The 22,234-nt window shown below is 40.9% G+C and overlaps 1 protein-coding gene across 2 annotated transcripts in view; it reads right to left on the minus strand.

The window, feature by feature from the left end:
* GYG1 (glycogenin 1) overlaps positions 1-22,234 on the minus strand; it is a 75,004-nt gene that overhangs the window by 31,538 nt on the left and 21,232 nt on the right. Inside the window, exons 1-2 of one of the 2 annotated variants that reach the window (XM_053221324.1) lie at positions 3,323-3,690; positions 865-1,000 (exon numbers count right to left, since the gene is read on the minus strand). In XM_053221324.1, coding sequence (XP_053077299.1) covers positions 865-1,000; positions 3,323-3,329 — 143 coding nt within the window. In that variant the 5' untranslated portion in view covers positions 3,330-3,690. Of the gene's footprint in view, positions 1-864; positions 1,001-3,322; positions 3,691-22,234 lie in introns of those variants that run through there. The other variant, XM_027061633.2, reaches the window with a different exon arrangement.

Consider the following 22,234-nt stretch of genomic DNA (forward strand, 5'->3'; position numbering starts at 1 on the left):
AGGAAACAGTCTTTTTGGCATTTTCCTAAATTACCCTTTAGAAACAAGGTTAGTATTGAGATTATTTATATATACATAAGTGGTGTGTGTAATGCCTTTTCAGAGATCCCTGGCATGTGCTTACACATCTTGTAAGAAGTTGCAAAAAGTGCATGTTCAATTTCTAAGACAAATAGAAAAACTAAACACCATACAGAGCTGTAAGTGTGCCCAGATATTTTTGTAGTATTAGGATCCAGGCAGTTCATTCAAATACTTCAAAATTTAATACCAACAGATCAAAGTGAACTAACCCAATCACAAGCAGTGTGTGTGTCCCCCAATCCCCACCCCCAGGAGGCTCACTTAGCATAATCCTTAGTTCAGAGAGCCCTTTGGCAAATATTCTAGTCTATTAAATGGTAAATGAAGGTCTTTAGGTTACAAATGTCAACTGACAATGGAGAAAAATGCTCCTTACTTTCAGTCACCTAGAGGTTTCCCTAGTTGGGAACAGGAAACAAAGTAGCCCTGCTACATCTGGGGAAAGGAATGTAAGTGAAGTGTGACCACATAAAAGGAATGCCTGGACTAAAACTTTCACTCAGGTCATCCTAGAAAACTTGCTTACTGGAGAGGCCTTCTCCCAGCTGGAACCAGTTAAAGCATGGGTCAGAATAGCACCTCCCAGAAGGAAGATCAGCTGGAATATCTCCCAAGAGCTAGGAAGAGGTTTCAGATCCAGGAATCCTTCACTCAGCAACTCTGATCCTTCTCCACCTACGGCTCAACCCCTGGAATGGGAATGGCCTCAATACCCACTGACACCAGAAGTGGGTTAAGGATGTGGGAGCCCCACCAACAGCTAGTCAGGGATGTCCTCACCTCATGGAGTCCGAGACCTGCGGTGTGGCAAGCACGACCAGCTTCCTGGTTGTCCTGTGCTGTTTCAGAGAGGAGCCCAAGACCAAGGCTCCTTTGGCATAGGCATCGTTTGTGGTCAGTGTCACAAAGGCCTGATCTTAATACAAAGAGAAAAAAAAAAAAACACACTCATTATAATATCCTACCCCAGGAGTCTTTTCAACCACTAACTTGGGAAAAATTAGCTCCTCTGAGATCAATTTCCTTCGTTAATGAAGGAGCAGCCTCTTTGGGAGTGGGGGAAGAACCTAAATGATCACTTTAAGACTAACTCAAGACCATTCTTTGGCAGAAACACAGGCCAAGTTATAAAAATTAAATCCAATTTAGAGTTCGAACATGCAAAATTCTCAGACTAAATGGTAGCTTAACACCAGGTGAACCTCAGGCAATTAACAGGTGGTAATGAAGAAATCAAGAAGTACATTTTCTGTTTCTCCTACAAGTATTTTCAGCCAAGCACAAATCCAACTAATGACCTCAACTGAGAGCACCTGAAAGCAGAGGCTATATTCTTCATTCTGATGCTTAGGCTTCTGCCAAGCCTCGGGCTTTACAGACTATTTCCTCAACCTGGAGCAAAGGCTCCCACACCACCCACCCACCACATCTCAACAGTCACTTTGAGTCTCTGCTCAAAAATCACCTCCACAGGCCCTCCCTCCTTGGTGCTTCTATCTGAACAGTGGCCAATCACTGTTAATTGGATTTAGGGACCACTTCGTAATCACAAATAAACCTGCTTCCTTTTCCTTGGAGAAGCAAGCAGCACCCTTACCCTGCACCCTGGGACCCCCTCCCCCAACACACACACTCAATAATCACTCAGTCGCCAGAAGGGAAGGCAAATACACAGATTATTCTTCCTACTGAACAAGCCCCTCCCTCCCAAGACCACCAGCCCAGCCTTTAGGATTTCTCCAGTTCTTCCCTGGGAGGATTCTGGGGCACACTCTATCTCTAAGGGGATTTTGGCAAGTTGGTAGGCATCCAAATGTATAGGATACATTTGGCAGGGGTCACCTGGGACACTCTGCCCAACCAAGGAGTTGGGACATTTCGTCACGAAGTCATGCGCTTTCTCATTCTCCCTTTGCCCATTTTCCAATGTGGAGGCTAGAGGCAGAGCAAATTCCATGGAGAAGTGGGAGAAAGCTGTAGGTTATCAAAGGGGCTAGCACATGAGCCAGCCTCTAACCAGAGGGCATCTTCATACCCTGTTGGACTCTCTTTCCAAACAGGCTCACTATTAAATTGTAGAAAAATGGTGTCCCCCAACACCTCAAGGGCCATGGGCTTCCTGCCTAGTCACATTGTAGGAAAGTTCAGAACAATGACACCTGTCACTTGACATCCCCATCAATGTCTGCCTTTACTTGTTCCTTAAAACCATCGTAAGATGGCAACATTTCAGGCAGTCGGTCCAAGAGTATTTAATATGGAGGGGCGGAGGGGACGGAGGTGGGATAATGACTAATGTTTTAACTGAAAGGCAGTCCTGATTCCAGGTGAACCTGGATAAGAGTTTAATAAGGTAAACAGGATTTAAAGAAGCAAGGATATGTATGATATCCAAAACGAAGTACAGGACAAATGCTTAAAAACATAAGCTGGAACACCCAGCAAACATTACAAATGAACAGAAAAGACCAATGACAGTTGGGTAGAATATAACCGAACTCTGGGTACATCTGCAATCTTTTAGCAGTTCAATTGCTGTAACAACCACGCGATTAGCCTCGTCAACCGGTTATCTTGGAGCTTCTTTTTCTCGGGGCAGAGTCGACCCCTGCAACAAGTGGGCCGGCGCACGCCCACCGCACGGGGCCCGCTCCCCCAGGGCACTCCCCTGGCTCTGGCTTTCCGCAACCCAGCCCCAAAGGCCTAAAAATAGTCAGCGTGGCGGCCAGCGCCCGGGCCAGGGCCCGGGCGGAGGTGCCGGGCCGGGGCCGCAGGCGTCCCCGTCTCGCGGCCGGCCCTTCTAGGTGTTCCTGCTTGTGGGAGGCGGGGGCGGCCGCCCACGATCGCGCCGCGCTCCGGGGCTCGGGACTGGCGCCCCCAGGAGCCGGCTCCCCACCCCCACCCAGCCCCGCCGCAGCTGTTCCGCCCGTCCGCCCTTCACGGCGAGAGCAAGAGGAAGGGCACGGAGACGGAAGCAGGAGCGGGGGCTTCGGCAGAGGGCCCAGGGCCCGCCAGGCTGCCCCCCCATGACGGCGCCCTGGGCTCCAGGCGGCAGCTCCTGCGCCAGGGGCGGCCGGGCAACGGCTGACGCAGGAAGCGGCACGCCCGGCTGCAGCCAGCCTGCAACTTTGCGGCGGTCCTAGTCCTGCCGGCAACTCCCCCGAGGCTGAGGGGCGGGCAGACGGCGCGGGACTGGGAGTCGGAGGTCCGGGGAGCGGTGGGCGGCGAGGCGCGTTACCTGTCATGGTGCTGCCGGGTAGGGGCGGGCGGCCGCCGCAGCCGCAGGTTGGTGGCTGGGAGAAGCCGGGCGCCGGGAGGGAGCTCGGCCAGCGAGGAGGCGCGGCGGGAGCTGAGCGTCCGCCCGGAGCGCTCTTATAGCGGCTGTCACGTGGCCGCGCACGCTCCCCGCGCCCGCCGGCATCCTCCCAGCTGAGCGGCCGGCCCGGGTCCCCTGCCAGCCCCAGCACCTTCGGGGCTGGGCCCGGGTCCAGCTCCCTGGCACCTCTGGTCCTGCTCCCGAGGGGCACCTGCCTGGGACCTCGTGCCTCCGCATCCCCTACTAGACCGGGGATTTGGAGCGGGACTTTGGGACCGAGCGTGACATCAGCAGCACCAACTCCTGAAGAAGCAGCCTCGGGTTAGAGAACCCTAAGACACAAAAACAGACGACCACTGTGGTCACAATCATTCACTTGAACTGTTTGAAATAAAGTTTAAATTTCACTCTTTTCACCTACCAATCAAATTACAAATCAGCCTCTGTAAACATTTCTCAGTGTTCTCACAATGGTTTTGTGGCTTTGACTGACAAATGAATGAAACTTCACTATAGGATTTACATTCTTGGAGCCCTCTGCATCGATTAGATAGTATTTCATTTTAATCCTTATATCAGCTCGATGAGGTGGGTATTACAATACTCATTTTACGGATGAAGAAACTGAGTTGCAGAAGGGTGACATTACTCGCCTGTGGTCATTTCACTAAGTGGAGAAGGTAGGCAGTTTGGTTTACAGAACTGACCCTTCCTGCCAGTATGGCCAGGACATTTCTGGTACCTTGGTGCCCTAAAAAGTTTAGCAAATTATGGTAACTGTTGTTGGGTAATGTACTTGTTTAGGTTAATCTGTTTCACAAATCATTTCTCTAGGAAGTTGAGAAATGTCTCTCTATTGTGATCACACCCTTCTCCTCTCACCATCCCCTCCACCCAGTCCAAATATGGGAGCCAAATAGGAAATTACCAACATCAATTCAAAAAATGAAATATATTCTTAAGAATAAGCATTCTATTGCAAAGGTGGTATTACTATTTCTTATAATTATCTCACTGTTTCCTCAAGTGTAGGCCTGGACCTCCTATATCAGAATGCTTAGGGCACTTGTTAAAATGTTGTTTTGGTCCTAAGTCCAGACCTCCTGAATCATTTTTTTATGTTTATTTATTTATTTTGAGAGAGAGAGAGACAGAGAGGGAGAGAGAGGGAGATTGAGCAAGTGAGGGGCAGAGAGAGAGGAAAGAGTATCTCAAGCAGGCTCCCCGCTGTTGGTGCAGAGCCCCACATAGGCTCCACCTCATGAACTGGAGTGGAAATCAAGACTTGGTCACTTAACCAACTGAGCCACCCAGGTCCCCCTGAATCAGAATCTTAAGGGCAGAACCCAAGAATCAGCATCTTAATTATCATCTTCCAGGAGACTCTCTTGAATCCTTCCCCTTCCTCCAACCCCACCCTGGCATGGAGACCACTGATGCACTTGGGAAGATATCCTGGTTAGCTGGCTTTATCAACTTCCTTTGCAGAAAGTAGAAATGGGGGGGGGGGGGGCAAAGGTACAGTGCATGGGTTTCCATATATTCAAACCCTGTGGCTTTAGAAGAGTTGGCACTCTTTAAGGAATATGAAGCCTGTACTTGAACTGTACCTACCCGGGAGAGGGAAAACAGTTGTATTTAAGGTCTAGATTGTTTCTTTCCATGTTGGTAAGTGGACCTGGAACAGTGAGGTTTTCATCTTTCACTCAGGAACTGTGCTGCTATTAGTGACTTTTTTTTTTTTACCACCTACTGCTTGACAGCTAAGTGTCCAGGCTGGGCTTTCACAAACGGTGAAGCTGGGCCCAAAAGGGCAAAGCCAGGAGGAAGGTCTGGGGACAACTAGAATAGCAAGGAAGCCTTCCTAAGGAACAAGTTCCTCTCTCTCCATCCTCCAGGATGTTTAAGTAAGTTTGGTCACCACAGCCTTCTTTCCTGTGTTTCATGCATATTTACAGTGAGAGAAAGTGTATAGCTTTCCCCATTTTATATCAAATAGGGGCATTGTGAGGTTGCTACAATGCTGTCTCAACCAAGATTGCTAATAGCGGCCCACTGCCTAGTTTTCCTGAGGCTGCTCTACATTGAGGTAGGAGGGCAACGCCTCTCAAACTGTAATGTACACACAAATTGGGGAACTTGTTAAAATACAGATTCTGACTCAGTAGTTTGGAGTGGACTTCCTGGGTGATATCCAGGTTGGGGACCATTTTGAATAGCAAGGTGTTTGAACATTCGGGTTGTAAGGATTTAGAAGCAGTGGATAGACATACATTTAGTGAGACAAACATTTGAGAATTTAATTTGTTAACTTTTTTCTGGTGAAATTTGTGTAGCAGAATTTCTAAATCCTAAAAGAAAGATTTATATAAGTTTAAAAAGAAAAGCTACATGAGTACTAGTAACTATTAACATGACTATTAACCATTTAAACCTATGCTCAATGTGTATATTTAGCATGGTTGGTCCACAATTCATTTTTAGTTAGTTTTGGAATGCATTATGTAATTTTTTTGGCAGGATGCTTACCTTCCTAATTATGTTTTGTTTAAGATAATGTTGAAATCAGTTTGCATTCCCTTGAGCACACACTCTAATTGATGGAGGAAGCAACTGACCTGGAAATGTATTGCAGAGCAGAGGACGACCTGCTGGCCCAAGACACAAACAGTTCCCATGGATAGTCCATGAAACAGATACACCACATCTGGCTAGACACAGGAACTAACTAGTTAACTAACTATTTAAAATTTTGCCCTTAATTGGTAACACACAAAATCTGCACCCAGAATTGTTGCCAGTGATTCCAATCGAAAGCTTATTCAAGAAATATTATCCTGGGAGGCCCAAAGTTGTTCATTCTTCACTTGAATGAAACTGGAGTCTCAAACTCGACAGGTTGCAAGGACCTGTTGACTCGTTACAATGCCTTTAAAAAATTACTGAGATGTAATTCACATACCATAAAATTCAGCCATTTAAAGTATACAATTAGATGGCGTTTAGTATATTCACAGAATTGTGCAAATAACATCACAGTCTAACTTTGGAACATTACACCACTCAAAAAGAAAACTATAGCTATAAGCAGTCACTCCTTGTTCTCTCTTTCCCTAGCCCTCAGCAACGACTAATCTTTCTGTCTCTATAGATTTGTCTAGAAAGATTTGCCTATATGTGGTCTTATGCAACTGGCTTATTTCACTTCCATATTTTCATGGTTCTTCCATGTTGTGGTATGTATCAGTGTTTTATTCCTTTTTACTGCCAAATAATATTTCATTATATGGATATATAACATTTTAGTTATTCATTTCATGAATAAACATGCTGACGAACATTTGGGTAGTTTCCACTTTTCAGCTATTACAAATAATGCTGCCATGAATATTTGGGTCCAAGTTTCTCCTCACTTGTTCTCTCTCGCTCTCTCTCTCTCTCTCTCTCTATATATATATATACATATGTTTTAAATTATATAGTGAGGTATATATTTATTTATATATAATATATATTAATCTCCTCCTGGATATATACCAACCATAGAATTGCTGGATCATATGGTAACTCTATCTTTAACATTTTAAGATGGCCAGACTGTTCTCCAAAGTGCCTGCATCATTTGGCATTACCCTTGGTATGAGAATTTCTTAGCCAATATTGTCTTGTATTATAGCTGTCCTAATGGGATTGGAGTAGTAAGTATCTCATGGTGCATTTGATTTGCATTTCCCTAGTGACTTACAATGTTGAGCATTTTTTCTTGTGCTTATTGTCCCTTTGCATATCTTCTTTAGAGAAATGTCTGTTAAAACACTTTACTGATTTTTAAATTGAATTGTTTTTTTTATCATTCAGTTGTAAGAGTTCTTTATACATTCTGGGTACAAGCCCTTATCAGATATGTATGATTTATGATAAAGATTATAAATATATTATACATTTTTATTTATAAATATATTATAATTATATATATACATATGTGTGTGTGTGTGTGTGTGATTTGCAATATATCCTCCTATTCTGTGGGTTGACTTTTTGACTTCCTTGATAGTATTTTTTGGTAGCATAAAAGTTTTAGATTTCTACACAATCCAATTTATTTATTTTTCTTTTTGCTTATGCTTTTGGTGTCATGTCTAAGAAACCACTACCTAACTCCCCATCGTGAAGATTTGCCCTTACGTTTTCTTCTAAGAATTTTACAGTTTTAGCTCTTAAATTTAAGTCTATAATCCGTTTTGTGTTAATTTGTGTGTGTCACATGACATGGAAGTCCAACTTCCTTCTTTTGCATGTGAATACTGAATTGTCCCAGCACCATTTATTGAAAAGACAATTGTTTCTCCTTTGAATGGTCTTGGCACCTTTTTTGAAAATCAGTTGAACATAAATGTGACAATGAGTTCTGGACTCATTCTACTCCACTGCTCTATGTGTCTATCCTAATGCTAATTCTAGATTGACTTCATTTCTGCAGCTTGTAGTAAGTTTGGAATTGAGAAGAGTGGGTCCTCCATTTTTGTTCTTTTTTCAAGATTGTTTTGGCTATTCTGGGTCACTTGCATTTCCATATGAATTTTAGGGTCAGTTTATTGATTTTCGCAATAAAAGAAGATGGGGTTTGATAGAGATTGTATTGAATTTTTAGATCAATTTGGGGGAACTGACCCCTTAAAAACTTAAGCCCTCTGATCCATGAACATGAGATGTTTTCTCATTTATTTATATCTTCCTTAATTTTTTTCAACAATGCTTAGTAATACATTGTCTTTTAAAACACATAACAAAATTAAAATAAATTACATCTGTTACTGGGGTGCCTGGGTGGCTCAGTCGGTTAAGCGTCTGACTCCGGCTCAGGTCATGATCTCGTGGTCCGTGGGTTTGAGCCCCGCATCGGCCCTGTGCTGACAGCTCAGAGGCTGTAGCCTGCTTCAGGTTCTGTGTCTCCCTCTCTCTTTGCCCCTCCCCAACTCACACTCTGTCTCTCTCTCTCTCTCAAAAATAAATAAAAATTTTACAAAATTTAATAAATTAGATTTGTTAGCTGTATAAACTCCACAGGCATGACAACTGATTTTCACATCTAGTAGAGACTCTAAATTTATATTCTTGACTCAAATGGGATTTTCACTGAGCTTTATACAAGGAACAACATTGTTTTGCTTCATGACAAGACAATCTTTACAAAATTCCACTTTGGCATTGTCATTAGTGACAGCTAACACTTACCTGATGCTAAGTTTTCTATACATGTTAAATCATGTAACCTTACCAACAATCTAATGAGGTAGATCGTCTCTAACCCCCAATATAGAGGTGAGACACAGAACCTGCCTAACATTATACAGCTAATAATTTGTAGAGGTCCTTCCCACTGCTTGGTTATGTGTGTAGGTTGAATGCTATTCAAAAGCTGCAAAGGAGATGTGTGCAGTGAAAAGTCACTCCCCTGCCACCTTTTCCCTCCAGCTACCATGTTTCCCTCTGTAGAGTGGCATTATGTTCTTGGCTCTTTCTATGGATCGAGGATGCCACAGAAAAGTCACTGCGGCTTTTCCTATGTGCTGTCGATGATATTTGCTGTGTCACACTGTTTCTTCTTTCAGAGGATCCATCGGAAAGCTTTCATCCTGGTCTTAGCATCAGAAAGAATGTTGCATCTTCTTAATAGTTTTTTCTTTATCCTGTAGACATTTTGAATCTTATATCTATACAGGTTTCCCTGTTTTTTGGTCCACTTGGAAACTCATGGCAAAAATTGCAGCTATTTCTAGTTTTTACCCTGCACTGACTTGTGCTTTAAGTTTTTCCCTCATTATTACCCTTGCCTCATTTATGAAGTGGATCCTTTGGAAGTGGGGGAGGCATGTTGAATTAATTAGTAAATAATTAAATGATCAGAGCTTTTTAGTGGGAGTAGAGCACAGAAAATGAAATTTCAGCTCAATTTGGGTGACTCTGGAGATTTTTGCAGTGGTTTGTCGGTAAAATGAAGATTCCATAAATTAGAGAGGCACGGTTGCTGATTCAGACATGGGAATAACTTTCTGTAATTAGTTTAAGATTAGTTAAAAAGACAAAGTAATTGCTTGATCTTTCAATCGTACTTTTATTACTTATTCTACCACTAACACGATAGCAACATGGTAGGTGCTCAAAAAGCAGGAATAAAGTTGTCCAGGATCTCTAACCCTGAACACTTTGAATATATACCACCTTTAAAACTTTAGTTACCATATTTGTTATCTTTCAGTTTCTGGGTTAGTTTCTGGGTTAAATCCTTTAAATTAGTTGGTTATAAGACTAAAACTTAAGATAATCTCTTTGGCACTCACCTTTTCTTTAAAATAAGCTTTATTATAGCATAATTTATATATAATAAAAATTACTTTTTAAAAGTGTACAATTCAGTGAGCTTTGACAAATATATACTATCATATGACCATCAGCATAATCACCCCCAAAACTTCCCTCTACTGCCTTTGTGGTTAATCCCATCCCCCTGTCTTGGCCCCTGGCAAACACAGCTCTGACTTTTGTCCATTTATCTTTGCTTTTTCTAGAATTTCATATAATTGCAGCCATACAGTATGTAGTCTTTTGCATCTGACTTCTTTTAGCATAAGGTTTTTGAGGTTTATTCATGCTGTTGAGTATCAATGGTTCATGCCTTTTTATGGCTGAGTAGAATTCTTTTGCATGCATAGACCAAGATGTATTTATCCGTTCACTAGCAGATGGACATTTGGGTTGCTTCTACTTTGGGTTTTATGAATAAAGCTGCCATGAATACTCAAGTGCAAGGAGCAGGATTACTGGATTGTATAGTAGGGTATGTTTAAGTTTATAAGAATGGCAGTCAGCTTTCAGAGTTCATTGCCAAAACTGGATGAGTCACGAAGAATGGAAGTTATTGTTTTTATATAAAGTTGATTATCTGATCTGAGGTCCATTCATAATACACTGAGAGGGCAGGGGACATAAGTCCCCACACGTATTACTGGAGAATTAACTTTCCTTTAGCATGCCAATGCCATCTGCTTCTAACTCTCCAGCATGTGTACACTCAGAGCCTCATCTGAGAAGGATTAGAGAAGATGACCCCAAAGTTCATTACGATTTAAAGACTTAGTGACCTGTCGACTGTAAGCTTTTGCCTGAAGAGAGAATTCCATTGTCATCAAACCTCTAGGGCACAATATATATTATAGAAAGTACTCTCTTGTGGATTGTATCATTTGATCCTCAAAAAAGCCTATCAGGTAATCTAGCTGGAACAAGGCCACTGGAACTCTAGCAATAATTTTATTCTTAAAAAAAAATTAAACTTCCAGCTTAAACAACAACATCAAAACTATAGGTTGTAGCAGGCGTCTCTGCAGTCCTGAGCCCTCTTACATTACTGGACATCACCCAAACCCTCAGGCTCACCACGTCTCTGAGCTCAGTCCCAGCCTTGAACCTCCAAGGTGAGTGTGAGGTTGAGGGATGTCTGTTGAACACAGTGTTTAGAAACCCAAAAAGTTGTTTTGATTTTTCTTTTCCACCAGGCGAAAATGGCTTTCTTTGGTTCATGCAGAACTACTGTCCCTATAGGACAGATGATATAACTGAAAGTCAGAAAAATTAGACAATTGCTCGAGGTCATTTGACTAGAGACTGGCATGTCTGGGTCTTCTTAAACTCCACTGCCTCCCTGGAATTTGAGTGGGAAGCAGAGCATTCCTCGGAATTTGGGACCTCAGAGACACTTGTTGCCAATTCAGGCAGTGTGTCAGAGAGCTCTCTCCAGCTGCTTCTCCTTTTGAGACAGAGGAAATGGAGGAATGAATGAAGCACTGGATTTTTGAAGAAGGATCAAAAGGGGCAGAAAGTAGAAGACAGACAAATGTTGCAAGGAGCTTGAGAGAGTTTCTAGCCCACAAGCAGGCAGGGAAGGAGTGAGTTGAAGTGAAAAAGAGCTAAGAAGGCTCCAAGGTCCTGAAAAAGCTGGTGTCAAAGGATACCGCTTCACTTTCGGTAACTCCTAAGCAGCTTCTAGAATAGTTCCAGCCGCCTCTTGTTCCAGGGAGGGGGCTCACCTGAACAAAGACTTAATGATTTCTTGGAATGTCCTAAACTCCTAAAATATCTTTATCCGTCTGGAATTCCTTTTACAGAGGACAAAATATTTCATCTATAATTAGAGAGAAAAATAAGTTCTGGTTGAAGGAGAAGAGACATTTATTTGAAGAGCTAATTTTATAAGGCACAGTAAGGAATACATACTACATATATAATCTCGTTTAATCTTTTCAACAGCCCTGTGCAGGAGATTTTATTAGCTCTATTTTGCACACAAAATGATGAAACTGAGGGGTTAAGAAACTGTTTACCTTTGGTGTGTGAATATGCCTTTTATGGGCCAATAAATAGATTCTGTGTCCAGAGGTATTTTTGTCATACATGAATACACACAGTTTTGCTTGAAATGATTACTGAAGATTTTTGAAAACAAGCTTATTATTAAAAAAAAAACTTCTTAATAAAGCAACATGTTTTCAGAAGATCCATTCATTGATGTATTGCTATTTTGCACACAGAGTAATTATAGTAACATATAATTCTTAGAATGATGAGTCCCTAGCGCTATTGTGGTCATTTATAAATTAAAGAGGTGTTTATATAGAAACAGACATTTACTGAGTCCTGGTACTAAAATTTTTAAAGGAATATTTAAGGTTTTTTCGAAATCAGTATTTTAAGGATTTTTTAAAAGTAAAGTCAGAACAAGTAACTTTTTATTACTCCACACAGATCAATATAGCCCTTGAGCTTTAAAATACTTCTTCATGGGGCACCTCGGTGGCTCGGTTGGTTAAATGTCCAACTTCAGCTCAGTCATGATCTTGCGGTTCATGGGTTCAAGCCCCATGTTGGGTTCTGTGCTGACAGCTCAGAGCCTGGAGCCTGCTTCAGATTCTGTGTCTCCCTCTCTCTCTGCCCCTCCCCTGCTCATGCTCTGTCTCTCTCTGTCTCTCAAAAATAAATAAATGTTAAAAAAATACTTTCTCACTTCTGTTTTGTTTTATACGGCTCTTAAACATATGCTTCTGGTTGTTTTCACTTTTGCTTCCGATGAACTTTCAAGTTCTTTGTTTTTGGATTTTTTTTTTCTTGGTGTGATAACCAGATAAATCTTTGGCTCCCAAAGTTTTTCAGGTTTTGTTCTGTTGGATGATTGAGATAAAAGTTTTGATTTGGATTTCAACAGCTCAAAAAATGTACTAAAATGTCTACCGCGTTAACTTTCATTGGCAAGTATTTAGGAAACATCATCTACTAACATCTATATTCCAGAAACAGATTTGTGATCAATAGTTTAAGGGCTGGGGGGTACATGGAATCTGTGCAGTGTGGACTGACCTTGAGCTGAAGATTTTTTTGCTGCCAGTACGCATCAGGAAAACCCTTCCTGCAGGCCAGGATCTTCCTTGACTACTACAGAGCTGAAAGCTGTTGCCAGAATTTGATAAAACTACACCATACTATTGCCAAACAGGGTGCCACAGCCCAAACAGTTTGGTCACGGTACATCATTGGGATACACCCAGCCTCTGGCCGGGCCAAAAGCTTAAGAGTGGTGATTGCATCTAACCTCACTGGGCCTATCAAAAAATCAGCATGTGAACTCTTTGGCAAGTTCTGTTGGTGTCAGCTGAGGGCAACCCTTTCTGGAGGCAAGTGAGTGCTCCCAAAGGAAGGAGGGGCAGAGCCGCCCTGCCACCTGCTAGAATCAAATTCAGGAAAGCCTGTGACCACTGTCTGTGAAACTCATAAGGGCATATCTGTAAGAAAGGTATAACTACCTGACTGACAAGCACAGAACGGCTTTTATCAAACATATCTGTTACAGCAATTTGTCTGACAGACCTGGACTAATCGGTTCTGAAAGAAATGGCATTTGTCTAGAGAAGGTGTGTGGATGTTTTTTGAGGTCAGGAGAAAAAAAAATACTTTTAAAGGTCCAGAAACCCCGCTACTAGCGGTTCCCAAGGAATATGCTCAGCTGGTGAGGACAGCTGGGTGTTTTCAACACGCCCGCGACATAGCACAACATGTTCCCTGCCTACAGAATCTTTTGGACTGGAGGCTTTACAGTTAAGACCTTAAACAGCAGATAAATCATCAAGACTGATAGTTGATGTTTAAGGTAAAGTTTAAATAAGAAAAAAAATGGTGGAGGGGCACCTGAGTGGCTCAGTAGGTTAAGTGTCCGACTTCGGCTCAGGTCACGATCTCGTGGTTTGTGGGTTCGAGCCCTGCATCGGGCTCTGTGCTGACAGCTCAGAGCCTGGAGCCTGCTTCGGGTTCTGTGTCTCTTCTCTCTGCCCCTCTCCTGCTTGTGCTCTGTATCTCTCTTTCTCTCTCTCAGAAATAAATAAACATTAAAAAAAATAAAAAAAATAAATTAAAAAAATGGTGGAGGGTCATACAAGAATCCACATTCTTTTAAGATCTGATTTTTCTCTTTTGGAGATTTTATAAGATTTTCTTTATACTTTTATTGGTTTCAAGAAGATTGAAAATTGGGCCCAAATTTTTAGGGTTAGAATAAATAGATCACTGTGTGATGGTCTGTTAAAAAAATATGAAAAGAGTTAACTGTTTGAGGCAGTATTTCAATGCTGAGATTTTTTTTTTAACTGACTGTAAGAAAGGGATAGGATAGACTGTTTTCATACATTTTTAATCATTTTAATTTTTTGAATAATTTTTTTAATCATTCAAAAATAAGTATAAAAAGGTGTATGGTAAAAAGTCTTCCTCCAACTCCTGTGCTACTCCCCACAGGTAACCATTTCATGCATCAGAAAAGTGAATATATAGGTAATCCCTTCCCCCAGTTTACGTGAAGGGAACATCTTATACATCTTGTTATGTGGTATGTTTTTTTTTAACTAACAAAATTTATTTTTAGAGTGGTTGTAGGGTCACAGGAAAACTGAACAGAAAGTACAGAGTTGCCATATACCCCCCTGTCCTCACACACGCACAATCTCCCCCCCATCACCATCCCACGCCATAATGCCGTGTTGGTTATGATCAGTGAACCTCCACTGACATATCATTATCATCCAAAGTCCATAGTTTACATTAAGATTTAGTCTTGGTGTTGTACATCCCATGGGTTTAGACATATGTATAATGACAAGTATCCAGCATTGCAGTATTGTACACAATAGTTTCAGTGCTCTGAAGTTCCTCTGTGTCTGCCTATTCATCCCTCCCTTCCTCCTCACCCTGGCAACCACTCATCTTTTAGATTGGCTTTTTTCACTCAGTAATATGCATAGAAGATTCCTTCACGTCTTTTCATGAAAGGCTTGATAGCCCATTTCTTTTTAGTGCTGAATAATATTCCATTGTGTGGATGTACCACAGATTATCTGTCCATTCACCTCCTGAAGGACATCTTGGCTGCTTCCAAGTTTTGACAATTATGAATAAAGCTGCCGTAAACAGCCACGTGCTACGTTTTCAGTCCCTTTGGGTAAACACTAAAGATCATATTACATATACAATGGAATACTACTTGGCAATGAGAAAGAATGAAATCTGGCCATTTGTAGCAACATGGATGGAACTGGAGGGTATTATGCTACGTGAAATAAGTCAGGCAGAGAAAGACAGATACCATGTGTTTTCACTCATATGTGGATCCTGAGAAACTTAACAGAAGACCATGGGGGAGGGGAAGGGGAGAAAAAAGTTACAGAGAGGGAGGGAAGCAAACCATAAGAGACTCTTAAATACTGAGAACAAACTGAGGGTTGGTGGGGAATGGGGGAGAGGGGAAAGTGGGTGATGGGCATTGAGGAGGGCACCTGTTGGGATGAGCACTGGGTGTTGTATGGAAACCAATTTGACAATAAATTATATTTAATATAAAAAAAACTCTGAAGAGCATAACTGCTGGATACATGGTAAGAATGTGTTGAGTTCTGTAGAAATTGCCAAACTGTCTTCAAAACTGTATGTGCCATTTTGTATCCCCATTAGGAATGGGTGAGGGTTCTTGTTGCTCCGCATGCTCACCAGTAGTTGTTGTTGTCAGTGTTCTAGATTTTGGCCATTCTAATAGATGTGTAGTGGCATCTCATTGTTTTAATTTGCATTTCCCTAATTATTATTTCCTTTCAAGTGTTCTTTGTATATTTTGGGCAACAGTCTTTTACCAGATAAGTCTTTTGCGAGTATTTTCTTCCAGTCTGTGGCTTATCTTTTTATTCTCTTGATAGTGTCTTTCACAGAGCAGAAAATTTTAATTTTAATGAAGTCTAGCTTATCAATTCTTTCTTTCATGGACTGTGCCTTTTGTGTTATATTTAAAAAGTTATTGCCAAACCCAAGGCCATCCAAATTTTCTTCTATGCTATTTTCTAGGAGTTCTATAGTTTGGTGTTTTACATTTAGGTCCATGACCCATTTTGAGTTAATGTTTGTAAAAGGTGTAAAATCTGTGTCTAGTCTCACATGTGAATATCCAGTTGATCTGGCACCAATTGTTGAAAAGATGAATTTTTTTCCATTGTAGTGCATTTGCCCCTTTGCCAAACATAAATTGATTATATTTGTGTGGGTCTACTTCCGGGCTTTTTATTCTACTCCATTGATCTATTGGTCTATTCTTTTGTAATACCACATTGTCTTGATTTTTGTAACTTAATAGTAAGTCTTGAAGTCAGGTAGTGTTAGTATTGCAACTTTGCTCTTTAGTCTTGAGTTTGTTATTTGGGTCTTTTGCCTCTCCATATAAAATTAAAAAGAAAATTTTTTTAATGTTTATGTATTTTTGAGACAGAGAGAGACAGAGCATGAGTGAGGGAGGGGCAGAGAGTGAAGGAGACACAGAATATGAAGCAGGCTCCAGGCTCTGAGCTGTCAGCACAGAGCCTGACGTGGGGCTTGAACTCACGGACTGTGAGATCATGACCTGAGCCGAAGTCGAATGCTCAACTGACTGAGCCACCCAGGCGCCCCTCTCCATATAAAATTTATAACCAGTTTGGTAATATTCACAAAATAACTTCCTGGAATTTTGACTGGGATTCTTTTGAATCTATAAATCAAGTTGAAAAGAACCTACATCTTGACGATATTAAGTCTTCTTACCCATGAACATGGAATATCTCTCCATTTATTTAGTTCTTCTTTGATATCTTCTACTAGAATTTTATTGTTTGCCTCATATAAATCTTGTACTTACTTTGTTAGATTTATACTTAAGTATTTCATTTGGGGGGATGCTGAAGTAAATAGCGATGTGTTTTAAGCAAATTCCATTTGTTCACTGATGGTATATGGGAAAGTGGTAAATTTTTGTATATTAACCTTGAATCCTGCAGTTTGGCTATAATTGCTTATTAGCTCCAAGAGTATTTTTTTTTTGTTCAATTGTTTCAGATTTTCTACATAGATGATCACGTCATCTGTGAACAGTTTTCTTTCTTTCTTCCCAATATGTATACCTCTTATTTCCTTTTACTGTCTTCTTGCATCAGCTAGGATATCCAGTATGATGTTGAAAAGCAGTGGTAAGAGGGAACATCTTTGTATTCTTCCTGATCTTAGTGGGAAAGCTTCAAGTTTCTCACCACTAACTATGATGTTAGGGGTTTTTTTTGGTTATTTATTTATTTATTTATTTATTTTATGGTGGCTCGTTATCAAGTTGAGGAAGGTCTGCATTTCTAGTTTCCTGAGGGTAACTTTTTTTTTTAACGATAAAGTTTGATGAACTTTCTATTATGAACATTAAGAGATGCCTTATTAATAGTATTGTTACTTACAGCTGCATAGTACTCCATTGCATGGGTATACTATAGTTTATTTAACTGGGTCTTTGTTAATGAGTATTTAGGTTATTTCCACATCTTTTGTTACCACTAACAATACTTCAGTGATTACCTATATAAATTGATCATTTTGCCTGTGTAAAAATTCCTAAAAGTTGAAATAGTGAATAAAAGCATGTATATACATTTGTTATTTTAATTACTAAATTTTACTCTATAGGGGTTGTACAAATTTATACTCCTATCAGGAATATATGAGATATTTGAAAAGTTGTATTTCTAATGCTATTCTCTCTTTTTTTTCTTAATTTGCTTTCTTAATGTTTATTTATTTCTGAGATGGAGAGAGACAGAGCATGAGTGGGGGAGGGGCAGAGAGAGAGGGAGACACAGAATCAGAAGCCGGCTCCAGGCTCCACGCTGTCAGCACAGAGCCCTACGTGGGGCTCGAACCCACAAACCATGAGATCATGACCTGAGCTGAAGTCAGTTGCTCAACCAACTGAGCCATCCAGGTGCCCCTGAAAAGCTGTACTTCAATGTGGTTTCGATTTGATGAGTGAAGTTTAGCATATCTGTATTTATTTCTTTTTATATTTATTTATTTATTTTTGAGAGAGAGAAACACTAGCAGGAGAGGGGCAGAGAGAGAGAGAATCCCAAGCAGGCTCTTCACTGTCAGAGCTATTATGTAGTAGCTCTCCATGTTGTAGAGATTATCCATTTGTCTGATATGAATTGCAATTGTGTGTATGTGTATAGACTATTTTAACACAAAGTAGATGCTCTGCTCCAGAGTTGTTCACACATATGATTACTTGGGGGGCACCTGGGTGGTGCAGTCGGTTGTGTCCGACTTCAGCCCAGGTCATGATCTCACAGTTCATGAGTTCGAGCCCCGTGTCAGGCTCTGTGCTGACAGCTCAGAGTCTGGATCCTGCTTCGGATTCTCTGTCTCCCTCTCTCTCTGCCCCTCCCTAGCTCACGCTCGTGTGCACTCTCTCTGTCTCTCTCTCTCTGTCAGGAAATAAATAAACTTTAAAAAAAACATATGATTACTTGGTAGGAGTATTATAGCAGGTATTCTTGGATTAGATCTCCGGATTACATAATTTTTTTAAAGTTTTATTTATTTATTTGAGAGGGACAGAGACAGCACGAGTTGGGGAGGGGCAGAGAGAAGGAGAGAGAGAATCTCAAGTAGGCTCCACACTGCCAGTGCAGAGCCCAACGTGGGGCTCAAACTCATGAAACCGTGAGATCACGACCTGAGCTAAAACCAAGAGTTGGATACTTAACTGAGTTCCCTAGGCACTCCAAGGCCATATGATTTTTAAAGTACATTCCCATTCTCAGCTTTTATGATTCACTGATCACACATTGCCTTATTTAGACTAGCAAACATAGGTTTAATTAACTATGTACTCTCCACATAAAGCAGTTTGCTTTAACATGGTCTACTCAGCATCTCCTTAGAAGACAGAGCTTGAACACTTGGCAATCACACGTGTGTCAAGTATCCAGTGCCTCGCATCTTTGCACCATTTTCCTTAGGAAGAAGGAAGCAGCTGCAGCCTATCACCTTTGTGTACTTTGGCCCGAAGCCTGGCATCTTGGGAATTTATCCCGCATGCGTTTCAGAGGTATTTGGGCACTTTTAGAAGAAAGCAGAGTCACTAAAGGAAACCAAGAACATTAAAGATTTATGCATCTTGTGTAATTTGGCGGCAAGAAACAAAGCCAGTTTCTGCTCAGCACTTAATCTAAGATGAGCTGAAAATTGCAAAGAAACATGTTTAAAGGTAATTAATAAATTTGTATAATCTTTTTGTCAAATCACCGACACCCCACATTTTACAAGCAGCTTGAAAACATTTTTCCTACTAGAAAGATGAAAGCATTTGATATTTGTTTCCTGGAGGTGGAGGGACTAGAAGAGTCCGGGTTTTTGGAGTCCCCAGAAGATGAATCTGCATATATTGCACATATATTACCGACTGCTTGAAATCAGCAAGGCCTCATTTGGGACTTTGGACATGTCACGAAACAGTATGGGGCTGATTGAAGTGAATGGCAATGAGAGATCAGCAATTGCTAGGGATTTTTGTTCAAGTGGTTTTTTTTTTTCTTTCTACTTTTTACTTTCTAAGTTTAACAGCAAGACCTCACTAACTTAGAGTACTTAAAGGCAGACATTTTTCTGAAAGGGAAGAAGTTAGTTCAGATGATATCAAACAGTTTGGCACTTCATTATTTTTTTCTTTTTTTTCAGAAGTTTTCCTTCTCTCAACTTCTTTCTAATCAGTTTTCTGAACCCTATAACCCTGCCCCTCACTTTTTCCCCTTCAAATTTCATCCTTCCCTATCTCCAGCAGGTCTAATCAAAGGAATATGTTCTTTTACTTTCTTTTCGCCTTCTTTCCTTGAGGGCACATCCCCTGTGTTTATGGACGACCTGACATTGTTCAAGAAGGATGAGTTCTGGATCTAAAAATAGTGCTAGATGCAGCAAAGTGCACAGTTGTGACCACAATGCTCCACTGGGAGGTGGTGTTAGGAGAGGCCAAGAATGAACTTGGTTATTCTGGGCATTTGTCATGGCTGATATAAAGGCTGACCGGCTCCATAACGGAGCTGATGCTCTGGGAAACTGTGGACAAGCCAGGCCATGCTAGGATTCATGAAAGCCAAATAATAGTTGGGCCCACTATATTTGGCCCGCCATGAAGAACGCCCCAAGACACCCCACCGGTTATGCACCAGGTAGAAACAGCCAATCTTCTCTGTTGGTGAAAAAAGTGAGGAGGGTGGATGAGAGGGAGGGAGCAGGGGAGACGGAGAGAGAGAGAGAGATTAAAAAGCAGCAGCATTTCTTTTCTCTCCAAAGTTACAAGACTCCCAGGTTGAATTCACAATAAAAACAGGGAGGAGAAAGTTCAAATGGATATATCCCACGCATGGCATTAAAAATGGAGCCTGAGCATATGCAAACAGCATGTCGACTGCAGATCTGAGGTGATGGCGAGGCACAGGCTCTGGGGGTGAGAAATAAGCTTGTGCTGAGAAACCATCTGGGAAAACTCTTAGACTAATTTGAATTGAACCAAGCTGAGACCTTAAGCATTTCTTTCCAATGAGATCCAAGCCAAACAATGACACGAGCTGATGTTCGGTTGTGGAGATGCCCATGTGTCCTCGCCTAACAGCTGTCACGGTAAAGTCCACATCGTTCCTGAAAGCTAGATAATTAACTGCCGTTTTCTTTGAAGTCCATGGAAAGCTGCTTCCTACTGTGGTACATTTACAAGTTCTACAACTGCCATGTCAAATGTTCAGTGCCTTGACTGCATCAGTCCCACTAACTCCTTTAGATGTTCAGGTTTCTCAAAGGTATTCAAATCCCTGAAGCTGCTATGTGAGGTCTTTCAAGACAGGTGTTTAAAAAAATATGATGTATTTTTAAATCATTAGATTATTAAATAAGTTTGCCAAAAACATGACTAGGAGTCATGGATGCTTGTAGTTGATTTTTTTTTTTTTAACTGAGGGAGAGCTGTTTCCAAAGGCGTCAGATTTGGAGGAGTGGATATGGAGTCGTTAAATCTATAGAATTGTCCAGCTAGTGAGTGCATCACACTAAGAAACATGAATAAGAATATGTTAATAATTTTTTTAAAAAGCTTAATAAGGGGACCAATTTCTCTTCTCTCCACGTTAGAAGTTTCAAAACAGGACTTGGGAATATTATTTATAAAAATATGCAGACATAGGTTCAGAACAAAAATAAGTTTAAACTAGTGCATGTACGTGTTGAAGGTAACGGGGAAAAAAAGCACAAATGACCAGACAATCTGAGTTACCTGCATTCCACATATATCTCTCTGTGTCAATGTGACAGTGCATCTCTGTAAAGGACTTTGGTTTCTAGCTCTTCATCATTCAAGCCAAAGTGAATATAATTTTACTTTGAGACTGTTGTAAAGGGAAAATAACTAACATGATAGTTTTAAAGATAATGCTTCATAGCATAAATGTGAAATGGATTACTAAGACTCTTTGTGAAATTACTTCAGTTAATTCTATATAGATTACACTATAGTAAGAAAAATGCCAGTGTTTTCATGCTGAGATTATTTGGTAAGGTTAGCAAAGGGTAATTGCCAGTTTGAGTTTATCTTTGTAGTAAAAATCAAATATGGACTGCACTGAGACAGAAATTCAGGACTTAACCTGTCCTATGGAAATCATCTGCACTGAGCAAAGCTTCATAGTTCTTTTTCTTTTAAATTTATGTTGTTTTGCCTTTAGGGAGTTGATGGAAAGGCATTGTGAGTGTTTTTGTGGGTAAAGGTAAAATTGTTTCATTAAATGTTAATGGACTTAATAGTCCAGTTAAAAAGAGCCCATATATTAGCCTGTATCCAGCACTTAATGCTGACGTGGCTTATGTTCGGGAATTGCATTTGGCCCACAGAGCTGAACATCATATGTGAGCATAGGTTAGTAACGGGTTTTGTTCTTTTGCTATAAGGAAACGACCATTCTGTTTATAAATGACTCTGGTTTTTAACAAAGCAGCTATTTCTGATGCAACCAATTGGTTTATTTTGGCCCAAAGAAAGATTCGGACATCTATTTGAACATTAGGAACACAGCATGGCTCACTGGACCCAACAACTGAATAGAATGTGAGTTATAAAAAGTCCATAATGTGTCTCAAACTTTCTTTAGCACCTTCACTACAAAGTAAGTTAACAATACTATTGGGAGGAATTGCTGATTTTAAAGTGTTCTGCAAATGTGCAAGAGATTTTTGTTGATTTTTTTTTTTTTTTAGAAAGGGAACTATTAGACTACAATAAAGCTGTGTCTTGAAAGCTGCATTTTTTTTCTTGGCTGGTGTAAGAGATATAAAGCTGTGCCATTCCTAGGGCACCTGGGTGGCTCAGTCGGTTAAGCATCTAACTCTTGATCTCAGCTCCGGTCATGA

Source organism: Acinonyx jubatus, chromosome C2 (assembly GCF_027475565.1).
Source record: "Acinonyx jubatus isolate Ajub_Pintada_27869175 chromosome C2, VMU_Ajub_asm_v1.0, whole genome shotgun sequence".
Taxonomy (NCBI): Eukaryota; Metazoa; Chordata; class Mammalia; order Carnivora; family Felidae; genus Acinonyx; species Acinonyx jubatus.